At 40.7% G+C, this 22,301-nt stretch overlaps 1 protein-coding gene across 4 annotated transcripts; it reads left to right on the top strand.

Moving 5' to 3' along the window:
• The first annotated feature begins 919 nt into the window (after positions 1 to 919).
• Positions 920 to 18,460, top strand: sp3a (sp3a transcription factor). Of its 4 annotated transcripts, none has more exons than XM_064327216.1 (7): positions 921 to 1,103; positions 1,425 to 1,522; positions 1,705 to 1,797; positions 4,119 to 5,412; positions 15,755 to 15,944; positions 16,183 to 16,379; positions 16,598 to 18,460. In XM_064327216.1, exons 1-7 carry the CDS (start codon positions 1,097 to 1,099, stop codon positions 16,906 to 16,908), a joined length of 2,190 nt encoding a protein of 729 aa, XP_064183286.1. In that variant the 5' UTR covers positions 921 to 1,096; the 3' UTR covers positions 16,909 to 18,460. The 4 variants fall into 4 exon arrangements, with proteins under 4 accessions (XP_064183288.1, XP_064183290.1, XP_064183286.1 ...); XM_064327217.1 differs by having other exon boundaries at positions 921 to 1,142; XM_064327218.1 differs by lacking the exon at positions 1,705 to 1,797 and having other exon boundaries at positions 920 to 1,103.
• The last annotated feature ends 3,841 nt before the right edge of the window (positions 18,461 to 22,301 follow it).

The following is a 22,301-nucleotide window of genomic DNA, read 5'->3' as shown; positions in this document are numbered from 1 at the left end:
TCTGGACGGAAATAAATGTTGTGACGTTGCATAAGGTTGTCGAAACAATGCCACGACGAATGCGCGCGGTCCAACGAAATATTAGTGTGTGACTTTTTTTGCCAGGCAGTGTATTATATATAGCATATAATATACAGCCAATTTCATACAAAAAATATATCCTATAAATGAGCTTAAGTGCTCAAATTCCCAGCTGAAACCCATAAAGGCCGTGTTCATCCCAGATCCAGAACTAACGACCCTCCGCTAGCAAACCCTACTGGTTCACACTGCATGCGTACACACTTGCTCAGAGAAACATCAGTTGGAGACGTCCACCAGTAGGCTATTCCTAAGATCTATTGCTCAGTTTCAGTGTTTTGTGATTCGTTACGTATTCTGTTTTTTATTTTTTTTAAATACCGAGATAGTAACTTCGCGTAAATTTTTTGCATATTCTTGTCAGTTAACTTTTAGTATCTTTACGTATTGATTGTTTCGTCTGCTTCGGGAGAAAAAAATTCGCAGCACACCATACCATACATGACCAAAAACACAATTCAAAATTGTTAGTATGTTGTGCCGGTTGAGAATATTAACGAGATGAAATTGGGCGCGTTTATATTTGTATTGAACATTTATATAGATTTAAAGCCGAGTACACTTTGAAGTGCTCATAGATCAAAGTATAGGAACAATAAAAGATATCAGTCCAGTTAGACAGCCCATGGTCACGACATGCAATTCCTAATGTTAGCTACCTACTTCCTGCCATTTCGCTGCCTTTGCAGTAATTTCCCAGCTATTTTGTATCATCTTGTTAATAATAAACAGGAAATACAGAAACAAGGAAAATCACAGACAAACAGTTTGGCCAACCAAATTTCGGGGAATCAAACCAGTCAACGAATCGTGTTAAAGAAGAAAGGCTGAACTTCCTGTGCGTGACGCAAACTTTACAGTCTAGCCTGGAAGCCCCACCTTTTGTGTTTCCCGCACCGTCAATCAAAATAGAAAAAACCGACTCGAATCACCGATCGCAGCCCGCCTTTGATTAAAATAATCATGTTTGGCGTTTAAATAAACTGAGAATCTATCGATTTAAAACATTCACGCTATGACTGGTACGTAACATTTAACCCGATTCAAGCATACCACCACCGGTGAGTTTGTATCCTGGCTAGCTATCTAGGCTAGCTAAGTCTTTAGCTAATCTTTTTCAGCAGCTCAGCTAGCAGTTAGCTAGCTAGCTACGGTTTAGAACTAAACACCAGTAAACATGTGATTTGTTTCAATAACCTTACGAACTGTATGTTATATAAATTCATGTTTGGTTGAATTGCGTTGTGGATTAGTTTAGCATTTATTTTGTGTGATTTTGCCGGGCAGAAATATGAACTAGATGGTTTGTTTTGCTCAGTTTCCCCCTCTGTGCCTTTCTGTAGCCCCTGAACAGCCAGTGAAACAAGAGGAAATGGCTGCCTTAGACGTGGACAGCAGTCAAAGCGACTATCTACAGCAAGTTAGCGGCGGAGTAGACCAGGTATTTTTCTCGAGCGTCCTTTCATTTGCTCTTCGGTCGGATTAGTTGTTAGTGCATGGTGTTTTTGTGAAGTTCGCACGTTTTAAATTTTGATGTTGGAGGGAAAAAAGTCGTACTTCCTGTGTCGCTCCGGACTAACGGCCACCCACTTTCTTCTTTTTAAACCCGCCCATTGTGGGTAGGACGCTCCGTCACCGCTTGCTCTGCTGGCAGCTACCTGCAGCAAGATCGGGTCGCCTTTGACAGAGGAGGATAACGGTGCTGCCGCTGGCGTGGTAAGTCACCACCTCCACTAGAACCGCCCGTAGTTAAGATAAAACAGCATTCCACTATGTGCCAGTGCACGGGAGCGCTGTCTGTACGGCGGCACAGCTCGTGCGTCCAAGTAATCTCGGTGTTCGGAGTTAAGTCGGGCCTCAACTAGTTTAGCCTTGCCTCGCAAATCCTGGGTTTGAGTGCATGGCTAAGTTGGCCGTTAAGGGTCACAGAAACGCAGACACCCGGAAGCGTGTTTAAAAATCACATTTTTGTTTTTTAGTTGGACTTTTCATCTCTTAGGATCGTATTTCCGTGCTTTTATAGACGAAATAAAAAAGTTAACAGAACCGTTCAGCAGTCGTCGGCGTCCGCATCTGCCTAACCTGGATCGAAAAATCATTTTCAAACCATGTAGTTTGTGTTTTTAAACTATCGAGTATGTCTGGTTTAACTTTGTCATCGCCATTAAACAAGGGGCTTTATGCATGCTACACAGAGCGGAGGTTTTCATTTGTAGTCACTTTCCTCAGTTAAAACCAACCACGAGTTTGATCTGAAGTGTTTGATCTAAAACCTGGGCTGCGACATTGCTGGTCATTTTGTAAAATTGTAAAAGCAATGTAACACCTCCATGCACCTGTTGATTTTGCCACTATTACATTGGTGTTTAATAAACTTTACGTAGCTTAATCCATGTATAGCTTTTGATATTCCTAATAAGGTCCCAAATAGTGGGTGAATCTGATTGAAAAACAAACAGACAAAAAATCTTAGAGAAATTTTTTAGAAAGTGCTTCTGAATTGAGGGGGGAACACTGCAGAAATGGGTGAGCTGCTGGACACCTGCCTGATCTCATCCACATCAAGAGGGGCATGTGAGCATTCCATCATGGGCAATTCTTGAGGGGAGGACCAGGGAACCAACCTTGTCCAAGACTCCAAGGGGAGTGGACAAATTGCCTGGCTGGTCTAATCCTCGGCATTTCTGTGCGGGCTGAAATGCCAGATGATGCAAGATGCTGCTGCAGCAAAGTATGACGAACTTAAGGGAGCTGTGTGTTGAATGTGTGTTTGTTATCAGGCCAGTGGCGTAGTTCTGTTATTATATACCAGAAATGTTTCCAAATGACTTGTAACTGAATTTCATGTATTCTTGTATTACTGTATTGGTGAAAAATTACTGTATTGTAATACAGGCCTGCCCCTCACCTCAGTTAGATGTACATTTTTTAGTTGAGTTCATAAACGCAAACTACAGAGATGCAAGCTAGAAAGTTATGATGCATCTTTATTACTGTCATATAAAATGGAACCACACTACACACAGTAACATGGCCTCTAGTTGTGCAGAGGATTGCTAAACTTGCCTGTAATGACACTGGGGAATATGATTTGCATCTGATCTGATCAGTACAAGACTGTGACATCAATTAAACCAAACCAAAATCTGTAGTTGTAAGAAGAGTGCTAGACTGTTTCCAAACTACCATCCCTTTCCCCGCTGAAAAGAAATCTAACTATTCTTCCCTCATCTCAGGAACCTCCACCTGGGAATCAATGTTAAATGGTTGTAAATATAAATAATTATCAAGGGGGGTGCATTTGGGACATGAGTTGTTTAAAGTTTAGTGTAGGAGTTAAAACGGTACTTCACAGAATTAAACTTTCAAATTCCCACAATTAATGCAAATCAATGAAGTGAGTGGAATCATCAATACTTCTACGTACAGTTCTCTGAAATAACAATGTATTTATATATATGAATGCAGTTGCTAGCGATAAGGTTAATTGTGCGCATACAGCCTCAAAGGTTAATTTGTACAAATGATTGCATTCATTTTTTGTTTAACCCAGAGAAATGTAAGTAAAAGCCAATTGGATCGTTCCACTCCCTCAATGAACTTGCATTCATTTTGGATCTTGGCCCCTTTAGATGGCAGCCTGGAAGCTGCAACCAGACACTGCGAAGAGATGACAGTGTTGAGTTAAATGAAAATGTTCAAGGTAAGAGAGGGAATTCGGAAGTTGCAGCTTTGGTCAAACTATCGCGTTTAAAGGTTGCTCTCCCATGACTCAACATTCCTGATTTGAAAACTTGTATTACTTCTGAAAAGAAGAAGTGCCATATAGTTATCCTGATTCAAACCTCGTTGACATTCCACCGTCAACATTATGTGATGGCAAATGTCACAAGCTGGTGTACCTTTTACTTTGGATTAAAAAAGTGCTTCCTGTTTTGCTGGCAGATTGTTTTTGATCTGCCAGTTTGGTGAATGCACTCAAAAAGTCACTGCATTCATAAGCACTATTAACCAAAGTTATCTCTTTAATCTTTCAGACCACAGACCTCACATCTATACAGCTAACAGGGGCATCGGACAGATGGGAGGTACTGACACCCACAGCAACAATAAAAGAGGAACCGGGCATAGTGCATATTCCAAATGCGGGGATAGTGACATCAAACGGACAGTACATTCTCCCAGTCCAGAACCTTCAGAGCCAATCAATCTTTGTAACGTCTGGGACAGACGCTTCTGCCAACACAGTGCCTAACATACAGTACCAGGTGATCCCACAGATCCAGACTGCTGATGGTCACCTGGGGTTTTCCACATCTACTGTGGATGGGACCACTCTGGGTCAGGATGCCACGGGGCAGATCCAGATCTTGCAGGATGCGGGTCATAACCTAAATGCGACAGGGACAACTTCCGCAGACATCCTTACTAACACACATAACCTCATATCACAGACTGGGCATGTGCAGCAGATACAAGGAGTATCCATTGGGAGCTCCACATACAACAGCCAGGGTCAGGTCGTCACTAATGTGCCTGTTGGACTGCCGGGAAACATAACCTTTGTACCCATAAACAGTGTAGATTTGGATTCCCTGGGTCTCTCTGGAGCCCAGACAATAGCAACTGGCGTCACCCCTGATGGCCAGCTGATTATGGCTGGGCAGCCCCTGGATGGCTGTGAGAGTTCCGATAAGACCGGTGAGCACATCTCACAAGCGCTGTCTGCAGATGAGCCCGGTGTCCATCAGGAAATGTATGTGCCAACGACTGCGTCCTCCCAGCTGACGATAGACGGCACAGGGGTCCTGACGCAAGCAACGGCAGCACCCCCGGGCGGACAGACGGACTCCACGGGCCTCCATGAGGGCTACACCCAGCAGAACCAGGTCCAGAACGTCCAGGTGTCCTCGGCGCAGCCCATCATCCAACTGCAGCAGGTGGGCCAAGTCGGCGAGGTGGCAGGGACGTCGGGCCTCCCCCAACAGCAAATGCAGACAGCGGGGCAGACCATTCAGAACCTGCAGCTCCTCAACCCAGGAACTTTCCTCATCCAGGCCCAGACCGTCACGCCATCTGGGCAGATCCAGTGGCAGACCTTCCAGGTGCAGGGCGTCCAGAATCTGCAGAACCTCCAGCTGCCCAGTGCCTCTTCCCAGCAGATCACCCTGGCGCCTGTCCAGGCTGTGTCCTTGGGCCAGGGGGGTGAGCTGGGCACCAGCCCCGTCAGCATCAGCGGGCAGATCCCCAACCTACAGACGGTGACGGTGAACTCAGTGGCCGGGACCGGGATTCAGTTCCAGCAGGCAGAGGATACAGGCAGCCCTGGAGGTACGCTTTTCTACATCTTACTAGCCTGCCTGGAGGCTGTCTACGGCCTGACGTGTAAACTGGTGCATGACTTTGTGGAGACTGGCTCTTTGGCTATGCAAAGGTCACCAGGGGCTGTTTATTGAAGAAATGACCTGCAGTTTAACATTGTCTTTAATTGACATGTCCTGTCTGTCTAATATGAGCTTGAAATATGTTATCCTAGAAAAAATTAAAAGTCTGAACTATTCCCTTCCACAGAAAGTGTTTACTTGGATGCAGTAATAAAATTGGTTAGTCTTGCATGGGAGATGTATGAATGGTCGGTGAGTCAGAATTAATATGTTCTCTGGGTATTGCTTTCTCAAAGAACCACCCTAGGAAACAAAGGAAATTTCACCATGTTTTGTTAAATCGATATGTTGTTACTTGTATTTACTCTGACAGTTATCCTACGACTGTTTATAAAATGTACCTCTAAAATTCTGCCCTTCTTGGCAAAAGCAGGTTTCTGAAATGGCTGCATACACTACCTTTCAAGAAGAGGTTTAAACATTGTGTTGAAATGCAAATTCAATGCAGTGTTTTCTTTAAACCATAAAGATAATTCAAAGTAGGCAAGAGCATACATATGCAGTGAACTCTATAACATTTGGGACAAATACATATTTTTTTTCTTTATTTTGCTCTGTACACCGCAATTTTAGATTTGTAATTGAACAATTCACATGTTTTTAGACATTTGGTTTCACCATTTAGAAATTAGAGCACTTTTTATAAATAGACCCCCTCCCATTTCAGGGCATCATAATGGTTAAGACAAATGGCATCACAGGTGTTTCTGATTAGTTTGGTGTGTTCAATTGCTACCTTAATGCAGGTATAACAGCTTTCAGTATCTAGTATCTATCTTTGATTCTAGCCTTTTCATTGTTATTGCTGTTTTGTCAACGTGAGGACCAGAGTTGAGCCAATGAAAGTCAAAAAAAGGAAAAACAGCATGTGCACAGCGTGTCATCCCCGGGTGCTGGTCCGGCAAGATACAAACAATGTGAACCGAACACTCAAAAAGTAGAAAAAAGAGACTTCATGACATTAAAGACTTATATTGTTTAATTGCCAGTTTGTATGTGAACAACGTGTTTTACTCTCCGCAAGTAAGTGCCCTGTACACACTCATTTTTAGATCTGACATCCAATCCACAGTGTCACTGTGCAGGAAAGAGAAGGTGACTGCAGTGGCCCAGTGCTCAAAGGGCTGGCCGATTTGTTAAATAACGGACGAATTGCCTAAATTAAATGTCACTATCGTGCCCATGTTCACCTGAGTGAGATTGTTTTCCTTGCATTTTGCAAGTGGAAAAAATGCTCATTTTTTCTACTGTCTAATTTGGTTAATAATGAATAATTAATGATTTGAATTACTAATAATTGAAGTGCTAATTGAGTGGCCTGGTGTGCATTCAAAACCACGAGTTTACGCTTAGGACCATGAGACTTTGAAAACGTTTATAAAAACTTGACTTTGCAACGGTGCTGTTCTGTGTCAAAAACAATTTAACCAGAACACTCTCTAGTCTTAGCATGACCCAGTGTAATAAGCGTTAACTTATCACAAATGAAACCTAGCACGAGTGTAGCTGCAACTGATACTATTTATGTACTTTTTCAAAGAAATTGCAGTAGGTCTCCTTTCAAATTTGGTATGAATAAACATTGTCTAGCTGCCCAATGTAGAAGTTATCACTAGCTTTGTTAGGTGACGGTGACAAATTCAAGGTTTTTTCTTTTCTAGTGGTAAGTTTGTGTATATATATAATAAATGAATCACTTTACAGAAAATAAATTAATGTGCAGAGCAACCCATAAAGTTTAATTATGTTTTAATTAAAACTACGTGCATTGTCTACATGCAGTGCATGGGGACCAAAAGTCTGAGGACACTGCTGACACTGATTGTTTCCATATTTATCAAGGGCTAATATAGTTATGATAACCTGTTTGTTTCTTATTTGAGGATACATATATTTTTTAAGTCAAAAAGGTGTTTAGCTGTTTATAATGTAAGAACACTAGCTGCAGTGACATTAATGGGTAGAATGGCAGATTCATTCAATGGATGGTTTTAGTTGTTAATAGCCCAAATATTTGCATATCGAGCTTTAAGAACACAGAATGTAATAAACAGTGTGACAATGAATAGTGAAATGCTTAGCTTATGGTGGACGAATCAGATTTGGAAGTGTTTTGGAAATGTCTTTAAATTTTTATTTGTAACTATTCTCAATGATGTATTCTTGAAAAAGAAGTGTTATTGGTGTTTCGTATTTGCATTATTCCTACATAAAAAATGAAAACAACCAGGACTTGATAGTATCCTCAGACATTTGATCCCCACTGTATCTTTGCTTGATCTCCTTGAGAAGTTCAAGTCGCTGTGTGCCAAAACTTTATATTGATCATTGTTACTACATCAGGTAGCCTACACAGCCTGAGTGACGAGGTGTGTGAGATTAGATGGGCTTCCCCCCCCCCCTGCCCCACCTCCAAACTCCAGATGATATACACTTCATACTGTATTATAGATGCCAGTGAGCATGCATGGGGGTCAGATTATTTTTTAGAAAGTTGTATTGTTCAGTGAGTTTAAATGCCTTTGGTTTCGTGGGATTTATGTTACTGTGACGCTGTAAATCTTGCTGTGGTGCAGCAACATGGCTGATTATTAGCAAAACCCCTGAAGCCTATATAATTATAGCCTAATAATGGCAAATAATAAAAAGTTTGACTGATTTGACTGACTAGGCTATTAAATTCATTTTTACTAATTGAAACTACAAACTGCAAAACTAATCTGTTCAGGGGTGACCCAATGTCCTGCACCCCCCACCCCACTCTTGGACGATACAATTGCAGATTAGTGATCCTTGCAGGGTCATATCTGTCCAATCTAAACAGACGGATAATTGTACAAGCCTATTGGAGGCATTTGGTTGAACTTGAGCAAGTTGCTTCTGTACAATGTATTCTGCTGCTGTTATCATTTATCAGTTGCATTATCAATGAAAACAAGTGAGCCAGTATCTGTGGCAGCCAGGGTTTTCCCTACCATAGAAAGGCTTAGGCGCAGCGCCTAAGTGATTTTGTGGAGCGCCTTAAGCCGAATTAATGTAAGAAGGCATTTAGGCTACATATCAGAATGAATGTAAAAACAACGGTGATGCGCAGACAAAAAACAAAACAAACAAACGGAGAGGTGGCTTTATGGTTTTAAACACTCCGCGCTATGATGGCATTATAAATACAAGTGGGTGATTGACATTTTTATGTTTTTATGCATGGTAGGTTAAATGCATTTACAGAATATAGCATTTTTTCCCCAAAGATGGGATTTCTCGATGTAATTGTTAGAGCCCAACCGATATATCGGCCATTATTTGACTTTTTTGAAGACATCGGGATCGGCAGTTATGCAGCCGATGTGTCCCGATATTTTAATAAGTATAATAAACAAAAAAACAATGATTATTTATCTGCACTTGTCTGTTCGAACGTTGTAATTGCTATTTACTAGAATTATCCAGTAGAAGGAGCTTTAATACAAGTGTGAACTGCAGCAGCTGACGCGCTACTTCTCTAATAAGACGTTTGTCACTCGTGCCTCATCCAATATTCTCCACTGCAAGACTTGCCTGCACAGATTCGATTGCCGCAATAAAGATATGTATATTTAGTGAAAGTTTTTAATTAAATGCGTTTATACGACCACTATGTTTATCAATCCTCATTATCAAGCGAGCGAGCTAGCCAACATATTTGGTTCACTTTAGCAAGCTAGCTGGCTAGCAAGCCTTTATGAAGTGGCAGTGAGCACATAAGCAGCGTAGGATCTACATTTCCAGAGGACATCGCTGTATTCTCAAATAAATAACCAGCCAAAATAAAATGGTGATTGAATGCATCACACATTTGTTTTTTTATCTGAGATAATGATATTAGCTACTATATGATGCTGTGTCAATAGCCAACGTGTTATTGCAAGCGAGTGTGTCATCTAGTCATGCGTCATCGTAGCAAGCTAACCAGACAGTAAAAATGCAGATAAAACACTTCTAACATGGATCATTTTAAGCCATGTTATCTAGCTAGGACGGAGTGTGGCACAGTGGGTAAGGAACTGCGCTTGTAACCGAAAGGTCGCAGGTTCGAATCCCGGGTAAGGACACTGCCGTTGTACCCTTGAGCAAGGTACTTAACCTGCATTGCTTCAGTATATATCCTGCTGTATAAATGGATACAATGTAAAGTGCTATGTAAAAGTTGTGTAAGTCGCTCTGGATAAGAGCGTCTGCTAAATGCCTATAATGTAATGTAATGTAGCTTTGTCGTGATAACCTGAGAGAAGGATTGCTGTTGGAGAAGTGAATAGGACGGAGTGTGGCACAGTGGGTAAGGAACTGGCTGTAACGAAAGGTCGAGTTCGAATCCCGGGTGGACACTGCGTTTACCCTTGAGCAAGGTACTTAACCCTGCATTGCTTCAGTATATACCGTGTATAAATGGATACAATGTAAAGTGCTATGTAAAAGTTGTGTAAGTCGCTCTGGATAAGAGCGTCTGCTAAATGCCTATAATGTAATGTAATGTAATGAATCAACCAACAGTTAGCGCGGGTAACCTGCACGAAAGCGCATTGTAGTTTCTTTCACGTATTTCATCCAGTCAATTTAATTTCATCTAACGTTACACTTGATTCACTCTTTAGCTCCGCTAGATAATGTCTTACTGTTTGAGATCATGTAGTAGAAATAAAATAAGAAAATATAATTCATTTAACTTACTGAGAATATATAATAAGAAATAATGAGGCTGTGTCAATAGCTAATGCGTTATTGCGAGCGAGTGTGTCATCTAGTCAAGCATCAGCGCATTGTAGTTATCTTCACCGAATTCTTATGGACAGGGAAGATCGCTAGATAGTCTTACTCTTTGAGATCATGTAGTAGGAATAAAATAAGAAAATATAATGAATGTACTGAGAATAGATACTAAGAAATAACAAATGAATAGCAACAACAACAATAATAATAATCTTAAAAATACATCTTTGAAACTGGAAAACTGATTTTTTTAAATTAATTTTTATAGATGGCTGGAAAAGAAAGGAGTAAAAGCAAGGTGTGGAGTTATTTTGATTTCACACACTTAAAGATGGTGTTAATATATAATTTAATATCATCTTTCACTTTTTTATCTAAAGTTCTCTGTGTGTTTATTTTTATTTGTTTGCTTATAAGTTAAATTTTCTTAAATATAGAAACTTTGATAAAATATAAGTTTTTCAAATTGATTTGAAAATGTTGCACTTTTTGACAAAATATCGGTCAAAACATCGGTAATCGGTGGGCTAGGACTCCAAAATCAGGATTGGCATCGGACCCAAAAATCTGGCATCGGTCGGGCTCTAATAATTGTGCCGCCGTGTTAACATTACTACGGTTGCGGGTCAGGCACTCTTCACAGTAAGAAGAAATTTTAGGATAGCGCTTCCGATTTTGCTTGTGTCGAAAGTGCTGCGACGGAAACAGCGATAGATTTACCCACTAGCCACATCTGTCAAAAATGTAAACAAGTAATCCAGTTTTCACGGTCGGGAAAGATTTTATGACAACGTTAGCCAGCGAAGCTAGTTAGTTGACGTTACATAAAGATACCTCGATTGAACTAACCTTAGTATCTAACGTGGCTTGGTCGCTAAACAAAGTTACATTACATTACATTAGAGGCATTTAGCAGACGCTCTTATCCAGAGCGACTTACACAACTTTTTTACATAGCATTTTACATTGTATCCATTTATACAGCTGGATATATACTGAAGCAATGCAGGTAAAGTACCTTGCTCAAGGGTACAACGGCAGTGTCCTTACCCGGGAATCGAACCTACGACCTTTCGGTTACAAGCCCAGTTCCTTACCCACTGTGCTACACTCCGTCCTTCAAGTTAGGCTGTGTTCACACGTAACATCTTTTTCTGATGAAAACCGCTGGTCAAAGCGTTTTTTTCATATATTTAAAAAAAAAGAAAAGAAAACGCTGTTCCAAAATATAGCTGAGGGTGCCTAAGCCCTCTGAAAACCTAGGGAAAACCCTGGCAGCCATACATTGTCAAACTTTATCACCCCTACCACCATGTTTCACGGGGGTGGCGGGTTGCTTTGGATCATGGGACGTTCCCATTGGCCTCTACACTTTGCTTTTGTTATCACTGTGATTCTAGTGAATCCTGGTCTCATTTATCCACAAAACCTTTTTCCAGAATTCTGCAGGCTCTTTTAGGTGCTTCGTAGCACACTGTAACCTGGCCATCCCATTTTTGCAGCAAACTAGTGTTTTGCATCTTCCAGTGTAGCCTCTGTAGTTCTTTTTGTGGCCAATAGTCATTGATACATCCAAACCTGCTTCCTGAAGTGTGTTTCTGATCTGTTGGACAACTATTTAGTGTTTCTTCTTCATTATGGTGAGAATTATTCGGTCATCAACTGTCTTCCTTGGCTTACCAGGTGAATTTTAAGCTTGCCAGCTCTATTTCTTCTTAATGATGTTCCAAACAGTTGATTTTGGTTAGCCTAAGGTTTGGCCTTCTGTCTTCTGGCGCTTCTCCATTGACCAGGATGGCACGGTACAGGACGGCAAGCATTCATATCCTACCCGTGCCGTGTTGCCTGTTGCGCTTCTCCATTACACAACAGACCCGTGAAGCTAGGAGGAGTCGTGAGAGGAGTGAAGCAGAGTGCAGCGCCCTAAATGTGTAATAATTAACTCTTGTATGTATTTCCATACTCTATACTCTCGTATGATTTCTTGTATGAGTATGGGACGACATGAAAACAATTTTCACCGTCCACCACGTTTTGGCACTCTCGTCATCACTGTTGCATGCATCACAAAAACTATCACAATTAACGCTAACATCAGTGCGAAATATCCACATTATATAATACCACTAACCTATTCAAAGACACTCAATTAAAAAAATAACACGTATAACCAAAATATTTGAGCAGTAATACTTACATAGCAATGAAGACATTTTATCTGTGTTCAGTAAATACAGACAGAGACAGTAAATCATTGTTCTATCCACTTTTGTTTTGCTCCAGAAAACAATGCCAGATAGGTCTATCAGCAAACATATGGCTTAGCTATGCCCCGAAGTCCTCAATAATAATAGTATTTTCCAAGGAATTATGAAAAATCGTTGACAACGTTTCGTTAGGTGCAGCGTCTTTTACTGCTATCACAGAGTGAATGTGTAAGTGAATGCAATGATAAGAAAATTTTGGGTTACGCTGACTAGATAAAACGCTATTTCAAAAGCAAAATTAGATATGTTATACATCGTTAGAAAGTTTATACTCTCACCTACTGAATAAATGAATTGTCAATCAAGCCAGACTGTACTAAAAAGGGTGACAACACCGTAAACAACACGTGTGGTATTACGCACAGCTATATTGGAAGGTACCCAGGCATCACAAATGCGTGTATATTTCACAAACGGATTGTCCAAGACAATATATGACCACTCAGTCTCAAAAGGGACATCTCTACGCGTAAAACCAATGGTAAGGTTGTATATTTATTCAATATTTAGTCCCAGATATTGACTGTAGAATTCGCTAGTTAACATTACCCTCCCTTGCTGTTGTGGTATTTAAAAATGGCGGTTGCTTCCGGTGAACAAACATGAACATGGGATGACGTATTTCTGACGATTTCCATTGACCAATCAACGGTCTGCAGTATCAAATTGCAGCACGGATAGTATCTTTAGTACCTACCCCAGAGCAGTAGCTAAAATCGGTGCTTGTAGCCCGGCACAGGTCAGTTGGCAGTGGAGAAAGCAAAACAAAGCAGGAGCACGGATTCCGGCACAGCACAGCAAGGTAGTGGAAAAGCGCCATTATACCTGTACTAAGAAACCAATTGAACACACGTGACTAATCATAAACGCCTGTGACTCGATTTGTCGCCAACATTACAATGCCCTGAAATGGGGGGACTACTCATAAACAAGACCAGGTCAAAACCTAGTATATGGCTGGTCCGGCCGACCAATGGTGTAACTTCACAACTCAGCCAACCAATGGTGTAACTTCATCACTCAGTGACTCAGTCACAGACTTTCGCATTTGTAGGGCTGGCCCCGCTGTTGCGGTCCAGCCAAAAATGCTGTCATTTGTACATGGTGAAACCAAAATGTATAAAATACCTTTCAATAAAAGCTGGGAATGCGTACTTTAACCACAGAATTGTGGAGTATTGAGCCAAATCAAGAACAAATGTCTTTGTCCCAAACATTATGGAGCTCACTGTTTTCATATTAAACAGGAACAGAGTTCATCACATCAGGAGTTGTTTGTTTAAAACTTTGATGTGATGTCTAATTAAGCAGGGCATTGCATGTATTGCGATTACGGACAATATGCCTGTTATGGACATTCTGGTCTGATATCCAGATGTGAAACAACATATGAAGGAAAACTGTAACATTTGTAAAACAAAATATTTCAATTTGCTTACTTTGTTATTAAGCAGAGGACATAACCCATAAATGCATAAATAGTCACTAGGTTAGTTTTAGAGAACAAAATAAAATTAAAGCAGTGTGTACTCTTAGGAAAAACAAATGTTTCTCTCTCTGTTCTCCGCATATGGCACTGCCTGAATAAGTGTTGCAAATTGCAAGATTTTTGTCATTTACGCACACAGCCTACATTTTGTCTTAATTTACAGCATCAATGGTGGCGCATTAAATATGTCTCCTCTTGGGTATGTATTTTATGTTATCATATCAGCCATATTTTAGCGTTGGCTAGATGCCGATAAGTTCGGTTTAAGCTATTAATACGAGCCCAATATTGTTGTGCATCCCTGTCCATGATCTAGAACCTAGATTCTAGGTGTTTGTACTGTTGATGGTACACATGAATTGTTTTTATTTATTTATTTATTTATTTATTTATTTTTATTTAATTAATTAATTAATTAATTATTTATTTATTTATTTATTTATTTTTTTAATTTTTTTAATTTATTTGTTTGTTTATTTATTTATTTATTTTCTGCATGAAGTAAAATTTTTTGGGTATTTGGTGCAAATTTGGTGCAGATTGCAAATTGAAACTCCTAACCCGTTAAAATCATTACCCTGGATATCTAAGCTGGTGAGCTGCTGTGTACTGGAGCTGTGTACTGAATTCACCCAGCTTTGTGCAGCAGGTCCTGTAGTGCTATGTCAAGGTCATGTCATTCCCCAGGGTAAACTGGTGTTGATGAATCTGAGGTTTTGTGTGTTCGATAAAAGCACCGCTATTTGCGCATACCGTTTAAGTTCAGAACAAAGTTTTTGTCGGAAGGGCGAGCCTTGCACACCCGGCTCCCTGCATACAGGGTTGTTTGGGCTAAACTGCGTCTACATGCTGCGCACAACAATGGTGTTTTGTGTGGCACAGCCAGGCTCCAGCGGGAAGTGCACGCCGTGCGTTATTGCTTTTCTTGAGGGCTTTGGTGTTATTGCCCATGTGGAATCAGTGCTATGATCTGACAAGATTTTTTTTTATTTTGTATTTTTTGGGAGGGGAGGGGGGCTCATCAAGAGGCTTGGTGAGGGGTTGGGGACTGGAGCCGGTTTCCACTCAGTTCCATTTTTACTTGTTGATTGCAGTCGTCTTGTACCATAGTTCCCATGGAGAGCCCAAATTGTGACTCTTTGGATGTGTGTAATGAAGGTACCGAGCTGGCAGTTTGTATTCAAACAACAGCAGGCCTGTTTTCTACCAGGGGGCAGGTGCTTCTTCTCCCCAGAGAATTGGATTGGTCTTTTCTTGTGTAGTGTAGTGCAGTGCCATCTCCCTGGTTTTAAATTAGAATTTCTAATTGTGGTTTATTAATAATTAATGCTGAGATATAGATTTGCTATTCACATTTTGTGTTAATATCAGTTCGTAGTCAATATACAGTGCATATATTTATGTGTTCTCAAACATTTACGTGTAAACCTTAGAAATGCTAATGTTTGATGGACTTCTGTTGTTTATTAAATTGCATAGCATAGTTGAGCTTAGCGCAACAGGATATATTGTTTCGCTGAACATGTTAATAGTTAAGTTTCCTACTTGGCTGCAGATTTTAGGATCTGTAATATTTAATTATGGAGTAGGCGCACAGTCGTTGCTTGGAATACGATGCTGAGCTTTGTGGGGAATGACGTGTTTGGCTGAAGGGAGTTGGTGGAAACGGGTGCTGTTCCTGACTGAGGCAACAGTAAGACTGAGTGGTTCCCCTCCTCCCCCCTCAGATATCCAGATCAAGGAGGAGCCAGACTCGGAGGAGTGGCAGCTAGGCAGCGACTCCACCCTCAACCCCAGCGACCTGTCGCACCTGCGCGTGCGGATGGTGGACGAGGAGATGGAGCCGCACGGACAGGAGGGCAAACGGCTGCGCAGGGTGGCCTGTACCTGCCCCAACTGTAAGGAGGCTGGCGGGAGGTGAGCGCCCCTACAGTTCTCGGAGGACTGACCCCAGGTCAGCCCCCAATACTCTGTCATTACCGCTTGACACAATGCCATTGGGACAGGCGTGGTAAAATAGCTGGTGTGGCCACAGCTATTAAAGCTTATAAAATATATTGCCTCAATATTATATTTGTTTCATTTTGTCAAATTGTGCCTGTAGCCCATAACAAAGTGGAGTGTGTGTGTGTGTGTGTATATGTACTTGTTTCAGAGGCTCAAACATGGGGAAGAAGAAGCAGCACATTTGCCACATGCCAGGCTGTGGAAAGGTGTATGGGAAGACGTCCCACCTGCGGGCACACCTGCGCTGGCACTCTGGGGAGCGGCCCTTCGTCTGCACCTGGATGTTCTGTGGGAAGAGGTTCACACGCAGCGATGAGCTGCAGAGACACAGGAGAACACACACGGGTAAATATCCCAGTGCGCCTGCTTTTCGGGACATATTCTATTGGGCGGTTTTTTATGCTTTGGTTCTGAGATTTTGGCCAAAATATGGCATCCAGACAGAATTCAGTTTCAGGGCTGAAGATTTAAAAGTTGTAAAATAGGTGAAAAGGGTGAACATGCACCATATACACTGCTTTGTTTTCAGCTTCTGAATGCCTCTTGTATCATTTGCGTGACAGGGGAGAAGAAATTTGTGTGTCCGGAATGTTCTAAACGCTTCATGCGGAGCGACCACCTGGCCAAGCACATCAAAACGCACCAGAACAAAAAAGGCGTGAACTCAAGTGGCGCGGCAATGGCCACGGTGGAGCCTGTGGCATCCTCGGACAGCATCATCACGGCGGGTGGCACCACACTCATCCTCACCAACATCCAGCAGGGCTCCATGCCGGGCCTCGGGACTGTCAACGCCAGCGCACAAGAGATCCTCTCTAATTCAGAAATCCCATTACAGCTCGTCACGGTCTCCGCCAGCGAGGTGATGGAGTGACAGCACGCCCGACGCAGGAACTATTTTTTTTTTTTTTTTTAAATATATATATATATACACACACATGCATACATGTATACATATATATATATATATATATATATAAAATATATATATTTTAAAGAAGAATTATCGGGTTTATGTTCATTAGCAGTCTTTTTGCTGGTTGGACAAAAACAACATTAAATGTAGTTCCAATACATACACACTGAAATGCCTTATTTTGTATCATATTCGGTAGTATGAAATGGTGCAGTTGCATGTGTTTTTGTAAGCTACTGGACACTAGTTCTGAAGATGTTTGTGTAAAATGGGTAAAATGGAAAAATTGGTACAGTTTTTGAAAGAAATGGCAGTACCGTCAGCCCAGTTGTACAGCAGATGAAGTTGTGGGCGTGTTCCTGAAAAAATGGTAAGGTGCCTCTTATCCTTGAGCAAAACAGTAATTAATCAATCCAGTGTCAGTCCAGGTTTTTTTTACTGTTGCTTTTTTATTTCAAGCATTGTGACAAGTACTGTCCCAAATGTGTCTTCATTTATGTTTTTGATTTTCATCACTTCTGCATATTTACTTTCTTCTCAATCATGTCTAACAGTCAAATTGGGGACGTCATATATTGTCAGCATTTAAATAATTGTGTTTGTTTTGGCTGCTCATTTCAAGTCTTGTTTGCAGGTGAACAAAGAAAAATCAATCATGTAATTAAGTTTTTTGTTGTTTTCCTTTCCTGGTTCTTCTTTTGATCCAGTGTTCTAATATACTTTTTTGCAGATTATCTCACAGTAAAAGTCTATTTATAGTAGGCTTTCCTTGTGGACTGGTTTTGTTGTATCTGAAACTCCTTGTTTTTAATTACTTTTTAAATATGTATAATATTCAAACATTACTTTTGTAAAACTGCATTTTTCCAATGGATCACAATTAAAGTCTGAATCATTTCTATGAAAAATTGGTTGAATTGGCAAAAATTTGCATCTTCATCTGAGCAATTTGGTCATGCAGCAAATTGCAGTGTTTCATCAGTTGATTCCTTTGCTTGGTTGTGGGACGATGTGTTTTACCACAAATGTTCTGTGCAAGAAGCAGATCAGTGTATTCTTTGTCCTTTGTACCATCTTCTAAGAAATCTTTGTGATCCCGGTTCTGTCTGTGTTATTATGCTGGCTGTGGATACTCTGTTGTCAGCCATGTCCTTTATGAATATTCATAAATATTTCAGCAAATCAGAACACTTTGACACGCAACAATAGCAGAGACTACTTTCATTGTTGCAGAGCTGACCATCTGGATCAAGAGTGGGCAATTGTATTCCTGGAATGCCGATGTGTATGCAGATTTTTTTTACCCTGGCTCAATTAGTGATTAGCTGTATATACCAATGCCACTCTCCCTGTAGATCAGAGGTAAAATGTTGTATATAGGGGCCAAGATAAGTCTTTTGTCATTTATGAGCTTTTCAGAAAATGACTAATCAGATAAGTGATTGGACTGATTACATGAGAGAAGTTCACCTGAAGTCCAGAAACCAATGCAGCTCTCTGTCCGCATTGATGTTTGACTGTACAAAGGCAGTCTGAGGTGGTAGCTATATATTTGCCTTGTGGTAAAGGACCAAAATAAGAATAGATTCACAAAATTGCCATTTCGTTTAAGCCATGTTAAAATGTTTGTCAGGGGCTGTGTCCGAATAAGCCTGCTAACTACTGTGTCCTCAAAGTATGTACGGTCTACTAAGCATACTGCATACTGTTCAGTACTTCTTGGTATGCAATGTGCTGTATGCAATACCACCATGCCATTCTAACTGTACAATGAGCCTGTCATAAATTGTCCCACACATGTGTTCATGGGCCTGCTTTAGTTGGGGGTGGCAGTAAGCCGTTCTGAAGCTATTCTGTAAATGTGCGGTCAGTTTTAACAATGTATTTTAAAGAGTAAACAAACCGCATACATTAAATGCAGTCTTGGCGTCACTAGTATTGGAATTTCATACAGTCATCTGTGTTAGTGGGAGTACAACGTGAAGCTGCATGTCATTTAAGGGACCAAAGTGTTCATTTACTTCCTCAATAGTATGCTGAAGTAAGCATTTTATCTGGGTATTTTTAAGTACACTCAATTTTCTGAAATTTTGCATACCTGACAGATTTTTAAAAAGTACACTCAACTAGCATACTCTATAGTAGGCAGGTGCGCTGATTCGGGCACGGCCAGGGTCTTACAATTTTTGCTTTGTGATGTGAACCCCACTGTCCCATACAGCTGGTCATAGGAGACGTTTTTGACTGACCAAGTGAATAATTTAATCCAGTACAAACAAACATTGTTCTTAGTTTACTGGAGAGGATATAATTTTTTTATTGCCAGCACTATATTATATATCAAACTGAAATCTATTTTTCTGACATAATTGACAAATAGATGTAGGTTATGTGCTCGTGTCTCAAAATAATTTCTTCCTTTATAATGTTTTTTCGTCTAGATAAATACTAGAAGGTGACTGGGAGGTATATTGTATGATTGAAGTAGTATACAATAAGTGGTATACAATATTGGTGCTGGTGATGATTACTCCAATGAACAGAACTTAATTCAGAAAATAATTATAATACAATACAGGGCTGTGCAAGAAAGTCCTATTTAAATAGAGCCGAGTGGTCATTAATAAAGCGTAATGTTGACTTGATTTCATAGTATTTACTCAGAACGGTACATCAAGGCATTGTTTGTCTTGGATTGTGATTGTAGGTCTGTGTAAGTTTGTATTTGGCTATTACATGTAGGATTTGCATTCTAGAAGGCATCTTTTATTCTTTGTCTTATTATCCAAAAATTAGTTTTTGGTAAGTTGCTTCATAATTGGCCTTGCAGGTTGAGGCTGTTGTCTGTATGAGTGTTACTTTGATACCATCATGTTTGTTCAAATGGCATTGATCCCCAGTGAACCAAAGAGACATTCGCCATCTGTCAGCACTAAATATTTTGGCCAGTTTTTTTGTCACCATGCAGATAGACCTGTTGCAGTTTTTTTAACCAAAGTTACTCAGGCAGACACCCAGAGACACTGGATCATTATTTTAGAATTATTATTAATAATTATTTCTAATCAGGTTTGTTAGAGCTGTTGAGAATTGTGTTGCAGTTGGGGTGTTTTTGCAAATCGATACAAATAAAGGTGTATGTTCAATATAGCTGGCCCTTAATACCAGTGCACCGAACTGCTGCACTTAATTGGTTATCTGGCTACCATAACTTGAACAAGTAGCTAATTAATGAAATTGAATACTGGGAGGTGTTACTCATTTGTTCAAAGTGAAAAAGGACCAGAAGCAAGTTGTTTTTGAACCTTTCATTGACACAAGGAACAAAAAATACTTAACAGAAATATGGTTATGGTAAATCGGACCCAAATTAGTGTTGAAATAACAGGTCAAACAGTTCTGAGGGAATCAGCTCAGCTGGAACAAAACCCAGCAATCAGCAGTACATTTGAAATGCAGTGTTAAAAACATTTTACAGATCACATATTGGGAGGATGTTTATTGATCTTGTTTTTGATAACATTATAGAGGATAGCTTAAGACTGCTTATATCCTGATAAGAAATGTATCACTAAACTTTAATGTGTGAGTGAACTGATGCTGACAGCAGAACTAATTTGCAAATGAAGCCAGGAAAATTGTTTGAGGGGAAAAAGGAGCTTTCTGTACACACCAGCCCTCCAGGAGCCACGCTGTGTCTTCCAGGCAATATCATAGGCCTTTGTTGATCTGTACACATTCCATATAATGGTGGGAAGTTTGGTTGTTTTTCCAGGTGTGGGGGACGTGAGTGTTGGTCTGTTACTCATAGGCAGTGTGATGCTTGATTTAAGCTGGGCTTAAATGGAAAATTGCTCTCTGGGGGTGGGGGGGGGGGGGGGGGCAGGGAGTGTGGGTCTACACAATGCAGTATGACTCTTTCAGTGCTACTGTCTCAGTTATAATTGTCACCACCAGTGTGTTTGGATCATGTTTTATACCCAAGGAACCCTTTAGATGGCGCTGTAGCTAAAGGAGGGGGCACAGGCTGACCAACTGACCAGCTGCTGTGTATTTCTGCTCTGGGCAACAAAATGCAATGGTGAGAGGGTAAGAACTTTTCTCATTTTCAGTCAACCAAACCAATAATCAAATTTGGAGGTGTGATAACTTACATTTTTGAATGCAACCACATTTACATGGACACTTTCAGAAAGCACAAAACAGTTTTAATTCACTGTGACAAAAATAATTGTGAATTGTTCATTTCTTTGAAACACTGCTCATTCTGGAAAAGTTTAAGAGTCAAATTCTTCATTAATATTTAATTAGATTAAAAACTACCAAACAGTGTATTACATGCCCTACGATATGTAATCCAGGTTGGTGGTCCCCAGGATGACACCCTGGAGCAGGAGTGATTTCAGTTTGACAGGTACTGCACCTGCCCTGGTTCCCTATGAAATGTCCTCTCACTAATTTTTTTCTCCAAGATTACCTGATGAACTGCAGAATGAAATTGAAGCAGTGTCTGACATGACGTTTTAGGGGAAAAGCATGTGTGAACATTCCACTTTTGGAGAAAACTGGGATAACATTCCAAGTTTACCACCCATTTCACCCAAAATTATTCATACCCTTTCTCAGTAATCAATGGCAAAGCCTTTATTTGCCATCACAGCAGTCAAACGGTTCTTATAATTGCCAACAAGCTTTTTGCACGTCTCCACTGGGATTTTGGACCACTCCTCTTTTGCGAAGATCTCCAGGTCCTTAAGGTTGGAAGGCTTCCTTGCCATCACTCTGGTCTTTAGTTCCCTCCACAGATTATCGATGGGATTCAGGTCTGGACTTTGGCTGGGCCACTCAAAAACGTTATTGTTTTCTGTTAACCATTTCTTGACCACTTTGGCTGTATGTTTCGGATCATTGTCTTGTTGGAAGGTCCAGTGCTGCCCAAGGCCAAGTTTTTCTGCAGACTGCCTGATGTTTTCCTCCAGAATCTTAATGTAGTCCTCTTTTCTCATGATGCCGTTTACTTTGACAAGGTTGCCTGGCCCATTGGCTGAAAAATACCCCCAAAGCATTACATTCCCACCACCATGCTTGACCATGGGGATGGTGTTCTTAGGGTTGAATGCTTCTCCTTTCTTTCGCCAAACGAAAGCCACGTCCCTGTGTCCAAACAACTCAATTTTCATCTCGTCCGACCGCAGAATTGATGACAAAAAGCTTTCTTCTTTGTCCAGGCGAGCTTTTGCAGTGTCCTCTGGAGTGTCTGCCTTGAGATGTTGGTACCAGAATTGCTCAGATTTTTCAGGATGGCCTTGGTGATGATCCTTGGATTCTTCTTGGCCTCTCACACTACAATT

Source organism: Anguilla rostrata, chromosome 3 (assembly GCF_018555375.3).
Source record: "Anguilla rostrata isolate EN2019 chromosome 3, ASM1855537v3, whole genome shotgun sequence".
Taxonomy (NCBI): Eukaryota; Metazoa; Chordata; class Actinopteri; order Anguilliformes; family Anguillidae; genus Anguilla; species Anguilla rostrata.
This window is presented reverse-complemented; position numbering and strand designations above follow the sequence as displayed.